At 51.6% G+C, this 13,426-nt stretch overlaps 5 protein-coding genes across 5 annotated transcripts; 3 read left to right on the forward strand and 2 right to left on the reverse strand.

The window, feature by feature from the left end:
• Positions 1-129: 129 nt before the first annotated feature.
• N7506_011873 (translocon subunit SEC61) lies at positions 130-1,844 on the forward strand (the record flags this gene model as incomplete). Its single annotated transcript, XM_056961164.1, has 5 exons — positions 130-139; positions 231-331; positions 399-566; positions 627-1,702; positions 1,763-1,844. 5 exons carry the CDS (start codon positions 130-132, stop codon positions 1,842-1,844), a joined length of 1,437 nt encoding a protein of 478 aa, XP_056805698.1.
• A 688-nt stretch (positions 1,845-2,532) lies between these two features.
• N7506_011874 (bifunctional ornithine acetyltransferase/N-acetylglutamate synthase) lies at positions 2,533-3,962 on the reverse strand (the record flags this gene model as incomplete). Its single annotated transcript, XM_056961165.1, has 2 exons — positions 2,533-3,457; positions 3,508-3,962. The coding sequence occupies 2 exons, from the start codon at positions 3,960-3,962 to the stop codon at positions 2,533-2,535; spliced, it is 1,380 nt and encodes a 459-aa protein (XP_056805699.1).
• A 717-nt stretch (positions 3,963-4,679) lies between these two features.
• On the forward strand, positions 4,680-6,350 carry N7506_011875 (origin recognition complex subunit 2; the record flags this gene model as incomplete). The annotated part of the gene is made up of 1 exon (XM_056961166.1): positions 4,680-6,350. The coding sequence occupies one exon, from the start codon at positions 4,680-4,682 to the stop codon at positions 6,348-6,350; it is 1,671 nt and encodes a 556-aa protein (XP_056805700.1).
• A 154-nt stretch (positions 6,351-6,504) lies between these two features.
• On the reverse strand, positions 6,505-7,084 carry N7506_011876 (uncharacterized protein; the record flags this gene model as incomplete). Its single annotated transcript, XM_056961167.1, has 2 exons — positions 6,505-6,657; positions 6,737-7,084. The coding sequence occupies 2 exons, from the start codon at positions 7,082-7,084 to the stop codon at positions 6,505-6,507; spliced, it is 501 nt and encodes a 166-aa protein (XP_056805701.1).
• A 572-nt stretch (positions 7,085-7,656) lies between these two features.
• On the forward strand, positions 7,657-8,778 carry N7506_011877 (pyridoxal 5'-phosphate synthase subunit PdxS; the record flags this gene model as incomplete). Its single annotated transcript, XM_056961168.1, is given in 3 exon segments — positions 7,657-7,791; positions 7,811-7,993; positions 8,149-8,778. 3 exon segments carry the CDS (start codon positions 7,657-7,659, stop codon positions 8,776-8,778), a joined length of 948 nt encoding a protein of 315 aa, XP_056805702.1.
• Between the last annotated feature and the right edge of the window lie 4,648 nt (positions 8,779-13,426).

Consider the following 13,426-nt stretch of genomic DNA (forward strand, 5'->3'; position numbering starts at 1 on the left):
CCCCCAATCTTCTCGACAACCACCCTTCTCCTTTTTCTTTATCTCCCGACCTCCCCATTCATTCCTTCAGCTGGTTCTCGACTCCAGCTTTCTTTTCTTCTTTAGTGAATAGGGAGCAAAGTAGCCACCATGAGCGGCCGTGAGTCCCCGATTCCTCCCATCGCACGCGATCGCGACACTGCATCTCGACTCGACTCAATTGATCTTCAAGTACTGACGAGGATGAATAGTACGCTTCCTTGACTTGATCAAGCCCTTTACGCCCCTCCTCCCGGAGGTGGCAGCTCCTGAGACTAAGGTCCCTTTCAACCAGAAGCTGATGTGGACTGGTGTACGTCGCCTTGAATCTATCTCCCTTGGCGCAGAACTGGCATGGATGCTAATTAGAAATCTTGCAGTTGACCCTCATGATCTTCCTGGTTATGAGTCAGATGCCTCTTTACGGTATCGTCTCATCTGACACTTCCGACCCCCTGTACTGGCTCCGTATGATGCTGGCCAGTAACCGTGGTACTCTTATGGAGCTGGGTATCACCCCTATCATCTCCTCCGGCATGGTCTTCCAGGTATGTTATGCTGCAATTATTGCTGGTCTTTGCGCGAAATGACTAACACCATTTCTCCAGCTCCTCGCCGGTACCCACCTCATCGACGTCAACCTCGACTTGAAGACCGACCGCGAGCTCTACCAGACCGCTCAGAAGCTCTTCGCTATCATTCTCTCCTTCGGTCAGGCCTGTGTTTACGTCCTGACTGGTCTCTACGGCCAGCCCAGTGACCTCGGTGCTGGTATCTGTGTTCTCCTGATCGTCCAGCTCGTTGTTGCTGGTCTCGTTGTCATTCTGCTTGACGAGCTCCTCCAGAAGGGCTACGGTCTCGGCAGCGGTATCTCTCTCTTCATCGCTACCAACATCTGCGAGTCCATTGTGTGGAAGGCCTTCTCCCCCACCACCATCAACACCGGTCGTGGTCCCGAGTTCGAGGGTGCCATCATCGCTCTCTTCCACCTCCTCCTCACCTGGCCCGACAAGCAGCGCGCTCTGTACGAGGCTTTCTACCGTCAGAACCTGCCCAACGTCATGAACCTCTTGGCCACTCTCCTCGTCTTCGCCGCTGTCATCTACCTGCAGGGCTTCCGTGTTGAGATCCCCGTCAAGTCTTCCCGCCAGCGTGGTATGCGCGGATCTTACCCCGTCCGCCTCTTCTACACCTCCAACATGCCCATCATGCTGCAGTCCGCTCTCTGCTCCAACATTTTCCTCATCTCCCAGATGCTCTACTCCCGCTTCTCCGAGAACATCCTCGTTCAGCTCCTCGGAGTCTGGGAGCCCCGTGAGGGATCTGCTCAGCTCTACGCTGCTTCCGGTATCGCTTACTACATGTCGCCCCCTCTCAACTTCAAGGAGGCTCTCCTCGACCCTATCCACACTGCCGTCTACATCACCTTCATGCTTGTTGCCTGCGCTCTCTTCTCCAAGACCTGGATTGAGGTTTCTGGCTCCGCTCCCCGTGACGTTGCCAAGCAGCTCAAGGACCAGGGTCTCGTTATGTCTGGTCACCGTGAGCAGAGCATGTACAAGGAGCTGAAGCGTGTTATCCCTACCGCCGCCGCCTTCGGTGGTGCCTGCATCGGAGGTCTCTCCGTTGCCTCTGACCTTCTCGGTGCCCTTGGCAGCGGTACTGGTATTCTTCTTGCCGTGACGTGAGTTCACCCTGTTTCCCCTCATATTTTCTCTTCTTCCAAGCTAACAATTCCGTCCAGTATCATCTACGGTTACTTCGAAATTGCCGCCCGCGAGGGCGACATCGGCGCTGGCCTCAAGGGCCTCGTCCCCGGCAGCTAAATGAGACTGTCTTTTCACGAGCAGCATGACTTAGGATCTCCTTTTTGATTCTTTGCAACCTCTCTATTTAGTTTTGTGTCTTTTTCTGCTTCGGTTTCCTTTTTGGGTGGATGGATAGACACCGTCTGACGCGGCTGGTTTGGAATATGCCGCTGGGTTGTTGTGTTGTGTGATTCCATCTCATCAACCCTCCCTCGCGCCGGGAGCTTTTGTCGAAGTATTATACCACTGCGCCTCGCTCTCTTCCCGTCGCGAGGGAACAGCGCATCTTTTCTTTTCTGGATAAGCAGAAGACGGTGCCCATGATGAAAAGCGCCCTTCTAGGGCCCTGTAACCATATGTGTCTAGAAAACCAAAATCATATATTCAATCTCAAATATGGCTCATCTGTAAAACACTGTCACTAAGTGTCCATGGTCCATGTTCCACATCCCTGGCGTACTGCAAGGTCCATATATATCAAGGTTGACGTCCACGGTTGAATGATCTCGAAGCAGAACTACTCCGTACTTCCAAGGTTCGAAGGTTGTTTTTGATACAAGCTTGTCTTCATGTCTGCCATGCTCCAGGGCTAGTTCCTACAAAACTTCAAGTGTGATCAAATTTCACGTTCGTGCGCTCTATAAATGTAATTCCAATATACTTATTGTTGCTTTTGAACACCAAACCTGACAAGACAAGATACATCTTAAGTCCTGTAGTCACCGTTAATCGTCACATACTCATGACTGAAGTCACAGAACCAGTAAACAGCATCCTCGCCACCACATCCAGCAGCACCCTTCTCACCACCACCAAGATCAACCTCGATCTCAAGATCCTCATTCTGAAGAATAGCACTAGCCCGCTCCTCATCAACAGTCTCCGGCTCACCATTCACAAGCAGCTGCAGAGTAGCACTACCATCAACAGGACGGAAGCTAACAGAAGTGCGCTCAGGAACAACAGTTCCCTCCGCAACACCCTGGGTATATCCAACAGCACACAGAATACGACCCCAGTTCGCATCCTTTCCATAAAGCGCAGTCTTCACAAGCGGCGACCGCGCAATTGTAGAAGCAATCTGTCGACCGGACTCGTAGTCAGGCGAGTTGCGCACACGAACAGTCACGAACTTAGTTGCGCCCTCGCCGTCCCGAACAACGAGCTGCGACAGCTCCTGCGCGAAATCGGTGACCACGCCCTGGAGCGCGGTGTAGTCTGCGCTGGGGGTGGAGGTAGGGGCGCGGACGGTCTCGCCGCCTGCGGCGCCGTTGGCTAGCACGGCGATTGTGTCGTTGGTGCTTGTGTCGCCGTCGATGGAGATCGAGTTAAAAGAGCGGTTGACGGCGTGCTTGAGGATTGATTGCAGGGCTGCGGGTTCAACAGCGGCGTCGGTACAGAGGACGCCGAGGAGAGTCGCCATGTTCGGGTGGATCATGCCGGCGCCTTTGGTCATACCCGCTAGGCTGTAGGTGCGGTCTGAGGAGGGCAGAGTGAATGTCCGAGAGAGGAGCTTGGGGAAGGTATCTGTTGTGCAGATTGCGCGGGCGGTGCTGAGCCAGGCATCGTGGGTGGAAGCCAAGGTGGAGTGGGCGGTTGGGATGCGGTCGAGGATCTTGGTGATGGGGAGACTGGGTCTATGTTAGCAGAGATTCAAGCGTAGAGGTACTGGCGTGCTTACCGTTGTCCAATAACGCCGGTGCTCATGACGAGCGAGCTGTCGTTCTCGACACCGCTGCACTCGTCGACCTTTCGACCCATTGAAACCGCATCTTCAAGACCACCCTTTCCAGTCACGGCATTGGCGCAGCCCGAGTTAATGACAACCGCACGGATACCATCTCCCTTTCGGCTGGCCAGTGTCTTCTTGCTAACCTGCACAGGCGCAGCTTGGAACTTGTTCGTGGTGAACACTGCTGCGGCCGAGCAGGGAGTGTCCGAGGCAATCAGCGCCAGATCCGGGAAGCGGGTGTTTGATGCCTTGACACCGACGTGGGTACCAGAGACTTTGAAGCCCTGGGGGTAGGTGCCGGTGGTGGGGATGTAGCGCTGCTTGGAGGCCGGGATGGCCATGTCCAGCGGTGCGGAGTAGCATCGGACCTGGCCCTTGACCATGCGAGCGAAAGAAGTCGCCATTGTGGCGGAATTGGTTGTGGGAACCATGTGTGGAGGTATTCTATGGCAGTCCCTGGCTCATAGACACTCTTGGAGAGGTTGAAGAGGGAAAGGTGAGTCAACGATAGAGTCCCCGGTGCCGGAGCTATCGACTCGGCAACTGATAACGCGGTATGAGCCCACCGGCGAAAACTGAACGTGCAGATTGCCTATGGACTTGGGACTATATAGTTTGGATTCTAAGTGTGAGATATGAGTGGTGTATTAGTCTAGCTTGAATTGTCTCTATATTAGCTACAATGGCTATGTCCCTATTTTTGGTGCAGGAGGAGAGGGCTTTTTTTGGTCCAAACGATATAAAATGCGAGATTTATAGACAAACTAATCATACTGGAAAACCTGGAGTATCTCGAAGATCTCCTAGTTTTAATTGACGTACAGTGACTGGCCCGAGTCAAGTGCCGCCGTATACTTCCCAAAGTGACCGGGCAGATCTCCAAAACCGAACGGGGTCGGAGAAACCTATCCGCTCTATTGTTCCAAGATTCCATTCTCGACTCCGTACAGCTGTTCAGCCCTTAGCGCATACCAGTGTCAGACCTGCAGGTCCCTGTGATTCCAACAGCCTTTCGATATTACCCCTTGCGTCCCGACCCTGTGCACATTCTCCGGATCTGATGGTATTGTTGATTCCCTTCCCTTTCGCGTCTCCGTGTACCCTATGCTGACAAGATCACCATGAAGCGCAAGCTCTCAGATGCCGGCGAACAGCCGCAGGTCTCGACCCCAAAGAGACGACGGACAGCCCTTGAACAATCCAACGGTGCCGTCAACGGCACCGCCCCTAATCACGCGCCCTCGAACGACTTCGAACTTCCACCACAGCAGGAGAAATCCACACCAAAGAAGGCCAATGGCGTTTCTGCGACGCCACTCCAACAATCTGGGCTGAAAACGCCCACTCACAAGTCCAAGGCTCGGAACTTGTTCGCTACGCCCACCAAGCCCAAATCTGCGACTGCGGCCACCCCGTCGCGAGTGAAGAATGCAGACCGCTCGGCGAGGAAGAAGAGCGCAAGAGTGCTACTTGAGCAGGATGAGGATGCTGCGTGGGATGGGTCCGAGCGACTTGCGGAGGAGATCCTACAGGGCGACGAACCGGAACCAGAGAACCCCGATCAGCCTGTGACTGAGAGTATAGAACCGGAGGAGGCTGCGGAAAAGGGAGCAAAAGAGCCCAAGCGACGGGCAGGTCGGCCAAAAGGCGCCAGGAACAAGCGCTCTCCGACGCCTGAGGGCGAGCTTCCTGCCCACGAACGATACTTTTTCCAGAATCGAGCCGGTCCCAACAAGACATCCAATGCAACACTCAATAAAGTCCCGCTGTTAACGCATGAGGAGTACTTTGAAAAGCTGGAGAGCTACCAAGACCCTTGCAGGGAAGAGAAGGAATACCTGCTATCCCTACACCACCGGTCGTTCCCCCAGTGGGCCTTCGAATTTGACGAAGGCTTCAGCATCTGCTTATTCGGATACGGCTCCAAGCGCAAGCTCGTGGATCAATTCGCAGAATGGATATACAACCACCGTCTGTCAGCCAGCACAAATTCACCCATCGTTGTCGTCAACGGCTACACGCCTGGCATTTCCATCCGAACGATATTTGCTACGATCGTCACAGCAGTCATGGGCGAGAACGCTCCTTCCAAACTGGGCGCACAGCCAACTGAAGTTCTGGAACTCTTGCAATCGGTTCTCAATGCCCGCCCAGAGGGAGAAGAACCAATTACTGTGTTGATCAACTCGATCGACGCCCCGCCTCTCCGTCGCGCTGTCAACCAAGCCCTGCTCGCGCGTTTGGCCGCTACCCCACGCATTCGCGTTCTCGTCACGGCCGACACCCCCAACTTCCCCGTCATGTGGGACATCAGTCTGCGCGATCAATTTAACCTTCTCTTCCACGACTGTACTACATTCCTACCCTTCTCTGCAGAGGCCGACGTGGTCGAAGAAGTCCATTCGCTCCTTGGTCGCAAGGGCCGTCGCGTTGGCGGAAAGGATGGTGTCGGCTTCGTACTCAAAAGTCTTCCTGAGAACGCACGCAACTTATACCGTCTACTTCTAACTGAGCTCATTACCGGCTTGGAAGACGGTCACCAGTCCGACGATGAGGGCGCGCTTGATAGTGGCAAGCCTGATGAAACGGGTATCGAATTCCGCATGCTTTACCAAAAGGCAACAGAGGAGTTCGTCGCGTCTTCAGAGATGATGTTCCGCACCTTGTTGAAGGAGTTCCATGATCACCAGATGATCACTTCACGTATGGACGCCAGCGGCATGGAGATATTGGGTGTTCCGCTCTCCCGTGACGAGATGGAGGGCGTACTCGAGGATCTGGTGCTAGGGTAGCGTAGATTCCCTGATTCCCTGTGCTATAGATCAACCCTCATGATACCCCTGTACGAAACTAAATTCAAACAATTGCAGTCTCCATCCAGAATATTTCTGTAATAAATCGGGCTCTAGTGATGTATGTACAATGATCGACTCCAGCCAGCCGATCTTAGAAGTTCGCAAACGCCGCCATGGCCATCATGGCACCGAAACTAATCTTGAATGGCCGGTGCTCACTCATGGCACGGTGCAGGTCGACGCTCTTGACGTATTTTTGCAATCGATGCACTGGAAGGATATTGTACCCCTTGGACGCGGCGTACTATACACAATAACAATTAGCACCCAGCGTAGAGCAGCCCCAATCAAGCTGAATTTAAACATCCAGAAGCTTCACATACCTCAACAAGAACAACTCCCATACCCAGAATCACCACCAAAGCCTTCGAGAAAGCCCTCAATCCAACACCAGCAACAAGCCCCAAAACACTACCCAGACTGACCTGCCGCATGCTCTCTGCATTCAACAGCCCGCTCCGTGACTTTTGTCCCACAGATTTACCACCAGCTGCCCACTCGGGCTCCTTGTTGAACGTCGATTGTTGTGGGAGAGGTGAGGCATAGTCGCATAGCATTGGCGCGGCGCGGAAGGGTGACAAGGGGTGCATGGTAGCGGCGGAGAGGCCAATTCCTACGCCCAAGCCGAGACGCAGAATACTTGAGGAGGGAGTGAACATTCTGAAAGCCATTTTGGGTTACAATTGAAGTGTGAGTTGTAGAGTTGAGAGGTGGAAGATCGCAGGTTGAGGGTTGGAGGTGTGATAAGATACCGTGTGACGTCACCAAGGGCTGCACATCCCGCGGCTGCAAGTTGCACGGTGCAAGATGCGGCGAGGCTCCCGGGCTCTGCTTCAACCTTGGAAGCCCTGCACGGCATTTGCTATAGATCCCGATGTACACCACTTATATAGTCAGCTAGAAGCTTTAGTTAGCATGTGTTAAGTATTATATATGCTCTTAATATGATGTTCATACAGAGGATAGGCTTTCCTAATTGAGATATACCTAGTCAGGAAGGAAAGCAATAATACGATACAAGGCGGTGGGTTCTGGACGATACACCGGGGGGCAACGGGCCAACTCCTCGGGAAACCAAAGAGGCTCCGTGATTGGCCTGAGGCAACCTTGGGGGAAACCATATTTCATATTGACTCACACTGCTTGGGACCTTTTTTAAGTTCTGTCCCTCTCTTCTTCTCTTCCAATTCTCCATTTTTCATTCTCTTCTGTATTTTCCCCTCCATTTTCAAAATAATTCACAATGGCTGCAAACGGTACCCAGAGCAGTGACTTCACTGTCAAGGCTGGTCTCGCCCAGATGTTGAAGGGTGGCGTGATCATGGACGTCGTGAACGCAGAGCAGGCATGTGCTTGGATAGTCAATGGCAACGACAGAGTGCTAACCTATTCACCAGGCCCGCATTGCTGAAGAAGCCGGTGCCGCTGCCGTCATGGCCCTCGAGCGTGTCCCCGCCGACATTCGCGTTGAGGGCGGCGTTGCGCGCATGTCCGACCCCACCATGATCAAGGAGATCATGGAGGCTGTCACCATCCCTGTGATGGCTAAGGCTCGCATTGGTCACTTTGTTGAATGCCAGGTTAGTTCAATTGCACCTTTCTCCAAGTTCCTTCGCCCCCGCTACGCCCGCGACGCCTACCGCGCCGGCCGCGCGGGGGAGGGGTAGCGTGGCGATCCCCATGGCGGGGGGGCAAAAAAAAAAAAAAGAGTCAAAATAGCTAACCATTGAAATAGATCCTTGAGTCCATTGGCGTCGACTACATTGACGAGTCCGAAGTCCTGACCCCCGCCGACGATGTCTACCACGTCACCAAGCACGGCTACAAGGTTCCTTTCGTGTGCGGCTGCCGCAACCTCGGCGAGGCCCTCCGTCGCATTTCCGAGGGTGCTGCTATGATCCGCACCAAGGGTGAGGCCGGTACCGGTGATGTTGTCGAGGCCGTCAAGCACATGCGCACTGTCAGCGCACAGATCGCTAAGGCCCGCGGTATCCTCCTTGCCAGCGCGGACGCCGAGCCCGAGCTCCGCGCTTTCGCCCGTGAGATCGAGGCCCCCTACGAGCTTGTCCGCCAGTCCGCCGAGCTCGGTCGTCTGCCCGTTGTCAACTTCGCCGCTGGTGGTGTTGCTACTCCCGCTGATGCGGCGCTTATGATGCAGCTGGGCTGCGATGGTGTCTTTGTTGGCTCTGGTATCTTCAAGTCTGGCGATGCTAAGAAGCGCGCTCGTGCTATCGTCCAGGCCGTGACTCACTACAAGGACCCCAAGGTTCTTGCTGAGGTCAGCCAGGGTCTCGGTGAGGCCATGGTTGGTATCAATGTCCGCCAGATGCCTGAGGGTGACAAGCTTGCTGGCCGTGGCTGGTAGATGTCTTTCCTTATTTCCTCCTTTGTTTTACAGCATTGATCATTGCGTCTCACAAAATTCTTGTACATGAGCCATGAGCAGATGTCCTACGTGACGTTTACATTATACGAATTCAAGTTATACCTTCAGCATTAAGCAATTGATAGATTTAGAATAGGTTTGATTGAGACCTAAAAGGAAACCTATTGATTGATCAATCTACATGTAAAAGATAAACGATGAGTATACGGTGATTGTACTGATGGTGTTTGCCATGCTGAGGCCTGCCTCATGACACAACCAGCTTGTTCTCTCCTGGGTTGCTTCTCTTTTCCTTTTTCACGTGCAAGGTGATTGCTCCTTTTAGCGGCTTCCTCCAGGTTGACCATATGTCTATGTACCTTTCTTTTGCAGTTTGCGCAACATCGAAGGAATCTTTGTGATTCACTTCTTTTGGCTTCCTTTTACAAGCCAGGTCCGATCTTCCCCCAACCAGGTTTATAGATTGGAGGTCTCTGCTCGTGGTTGCTCCCACTCCTTTTCAATCTCTCATATATATAAGATGGTGCTCAACCTCCCCTGAGAGGTCACATGCCTCCTCTCTTGGTTCAGTCCATCTGTTCCGCTTCCTTGCTCTCTCTTCTCCTCCTTCTTCACCTTCTTCTCACGCATCTCGAGCACTCCCATGACTATCAGCATCATCAATATGAATCACTCTTCCTCTGGCCTTGAACAGTGACATTCTTGTGAGTCCTCAAGTCATGTCAAGCGCTCCATGCCAAGTGCTTGATGTCACATTGATCATCCCAATACACAGCGGTCAGTTCATGCTGACAACATATCTTCAACTCAGGAAGATGAGATTATATCGACCATGCTTTACATCCACCGGAGAATGTGAGGAGCATATGCAGCTGTTGTCTCATTGCTTGCCACTCTCTCACTGTTACCATCCTCCTTGCAGCCAGGAAAACAACATGCAGCACTGGAAAAAGAGAAAAGATCAAGGCTACGTGCTGTCCCACCTTAGGAAACGAAGAAAAAACCGAGTCAATCATCTTTGACGTGCCGAAAACATACACTTATAAGACTGTCAGTCAGTGATGAGAAGATATCGACTTTCTCACATCACCAAATCGATCCGTGGACCAGAATGGAACAGTGCATGTCAGAGAAAGATAAAGAGATAAACAGAGATCGTTTTGTCACTTGATCAAACAGTCACCGGCAGCGTTACCGATCATAGACACACTGCAACAGAATTTCTACCAGACCGTTGGAATATCGACGCCCCTTGGGTTCTCTTTGCCAATGTGCATGGCATCAATTATATGGTGATGCGTGAGTCGTAGCCTTGGAAGGCAATCATGTCCCGTCGACCGTCAAACAACGCCTTGAACGCACTCAGAAGATGGGGACTGAATCAGCCTACCCTGCAAGAAGGTGCATATAATATTATTTCAAACTAGCTTTCACGCCACAAATCATCAACCACGATGCAACCTGGGCAGCTGACCTTTGATTCTCCGAAATCGTCCAAGAGAGCTTGCCGGATGCCTTGGGATGCCTGATACCTCGAACCGACAGAGCATTTGGTATAAAACGACTCAGATCATCTACACAATCTGTGCATCAGGGAGATCGTCCGAGCGCTGAGATTACAGCGTCACTGAAGGCTTGCAACTTCCAAGAATCTAGTATGCTTCTGTGGAAATTCAATTCCCGCAAATGTCGGCCTTTGGCTTCCCAAGCGTCATCATCGAAATTGACCCTTGACATTGACGAGATACAAGATCTCCGATGTTCTCATATAAACTTCCAGGAAACCCTGAAGGAGAGGCTAGGCCACACGTGCTGGGATGGGTGGAGTTACGAAGCCTTACCTCTCCGCCTGGACAGAGTGTTCCCGGTGCTCTTTGATTTCGACCATCCACTCTGCGGAAGAAACCACCAGGCGCTGACAGATGCTCAGCAGTTAGCTCTGATGACACCCTTTTTTATCGACTTGTGCAGGCCTTTGGACCAGCGGGTGATGTGGAATGGCAAAGGGATAAATCTGGGCTCGAGAAAGAGGCAACTTATCTTCGAAGACATCAAACCACAATATGTCAAGAAGATGAAAATCAGAAGGGAATTTCGACACCTCCAACATTCCTAATTCAAGCAAATATCATGTTTACATGGGCCCTGAGCAGAAATGGCTACACGGCAAGAGCCTCAAACGCAAGGCCTGATCATGACAAAATTCGCCATTCTTTAGAGTTTTTGTCCTCAACAAACTTTCCCACCAAAAGTGGGCGAAAACGAGGAATGGGACGTTGATCAAACACCCGACGCACGCCTGCAGATTTGGAAGCTTCAATTCAAAATTCAGTGAGAGGGCGGCGATCCGAACAACATGTGGTATCCTGCAAGGAGCGTTCGTCAAGTGCCTCGGAAGATCCAGGACTTTCATGACAAGAACTTTCCAATTCCTCTTCCCCTGGACATTTTGGCTTTACCTTTGGCTTCCCATGGATTATTATCAACCTTGACCCTTGACGTTGATGAGAAAACCAAGCTCCGATGTTGTCATTTTAAGCTTCCAGGAAACCCTGAATGATGACAGCACATCACGATGGATTTCTGCTTGCTTCCCGGCGACAAGCGTGGCTACGACAACATGATGGTCATCATTCGCCGACTCCAAGGCGCCAGGTATCGATTCCTTGCGACAAGACAGTCGACGCGAAGCGCGCCGTAAAGTTATTTATCGATCACGTCGTCCGATGGAGCGGACTACCTGACTCGACTGTCATATCGAGGTCTCCAGTTTGTTTCAGCGTTCTGGGCAGAATTTTGCCGCATCATAAGCATCAAGCGGAAGCTCTCGACAGCGCGCCTTCCTCAGACCGATCGTCAAACCGAGAATGCGAATCGACCAAGACGAAAGTATTGGTAAAAGGGATCATTCCCTCTCTCCTTGGACAGAGTGTTCCCGGTGCTCTTTGAATTCAACCATCCGCTCTCTGGTAAAAGCAATCAAGCGCTAGCAGATGCCCAGCAGCTAGCTCTGACACTCTTGTTTGTTGACTTGTGCAGGTCCCTGGACCAGTGAGTGATGTGGAACGGCAAAGGGGTAAATCTGGGCTCGAGCAAGACGCAATTTACGGAGTACCTTCGAAGACCTTGCACTACCAAAGGTGAAAAAAAACCAAAGATCTGAGGGAAATTGCAGGATCTTCATCATATCTAAGTCAAGCAAAGATCATGTCCTTATTTGGGCCCTGGGCGAGGCTTGTTATCCAACAACAACCTTCCCTTGGCTCCCTCCTTTGGCATTCCAAGGCTCTTATTTACTGTTATATCACAAGAGCAGCTGCAGACTGCCTGCATTGTGTGTAATTGATCATTACTATGAGAGGGTTTCTTACTTTTACAGAGTACAGAGTATCTATACCTGTGTTATAGAATACCAATGACACAACCTTGGAAGGTTGTGCTGGTGCTAGGTAGAATCTAGCAGAAAGGGACCTTTGTTGTAAAGACCTAGGGCTTAACTCTCAAAATAGGCATGTTCCAATGATCATGAAAAACGTCGCATATCTAAGAACCTTCCCCTAGATTGGTGTCGCTATATCCCACAGTTTTCCAGGCTTCCAGCTGATTCCTACAACCAAACTCGGATTAGACGTGAAGGATGAATTAGGGCCTATTTCTTTTGGCAGTAGGATTGGGCCTTGTTGTTGGCAGCAGCCGCCCGATCGTCGTCTGGGCAATTGTTCCAACAGCTAAATCGCGTAAGCTAGGGGGCCATGAGAGAATTAGGAAGGAATCTCACGTAGCAATGGTCTCATAAGCCGTTCACAGGCAGTCGTTGTCGTCACTGGCGCAAGCTGAAGGCTGAGGGCAGTGTTAGTCACAGCATTGAACTCCGAGGAATGATTTGGTTTACTTTATTACTCTCTGTTTCAAGGCATCTTTCGACAAGGTACTCAGCCTCACATTTCTTGTCCTGAGCCAAAACACCAGATATGGCGAAGAGGAACAATGGCAGGAGGAACTTCATTTTCACGGAAATTTTGGGTGGTTGGTGAAATTGATGTGGAATTTTGGCAAAATCTCTTCGTGATACGGAGTAGATGTATAGGGAGTTAACAGAGGTGACAAAGGAGATTTATATCTAAACACTCCGTGAATACGACGAGTCAACCTCGGGTACTCCGAAATAGGCCTGTGCATCCAAAGCTGATCTACATTGTATTCCGTACTAGTGGCACTGGTTTCGATATCTCACTCGATCTATTGAGATCTGCCCTAGCCTGCCTTAAGCCTTGATCTAGTGCGGAGTAGATATGAGTTTAGCTGTGCTGTCGAGCTGAACAATCGGTCCATAGGTATAGGACAGTACTTTTCTGTAGAAGAAGGGATGCTCCCCGTAGTCGAGCGAGACGGGATTTGGGCTTTCAAGGGTCGGGAGAGTAGGCTGTGGCAGAAATGCAGGAGTTCTGTAAATATTGTTCGTCTTACAAGCTTTTCGACTTGTTCTGCCCGCTCCTCGGCCTGCAAAAAGAGTTCCTTGTAATTGGCTGGACTCGTATTGGCCATTAGGTTGTTGACAGGAACAGAGCCCTGAAGGGAACCTTGGGATGGGGCACGGATGGGGTACTTGCGCTAGCCACTCCATGGC

Source organism: Penicillium brevicompactum, assembly GCF_028827555.1.
Source record: "Penicillium brevicompactum strain IBT 35665 chromosome Unknown utg000009l_segment0_segment0, whole genome shotgun sequence".
NCBI lineage: Eukaryota > Fungi > Ascomycota > Eurotiomycetes > Eurotiales > Aspergillaceae > Penicillium > Penicillium brevicompactum.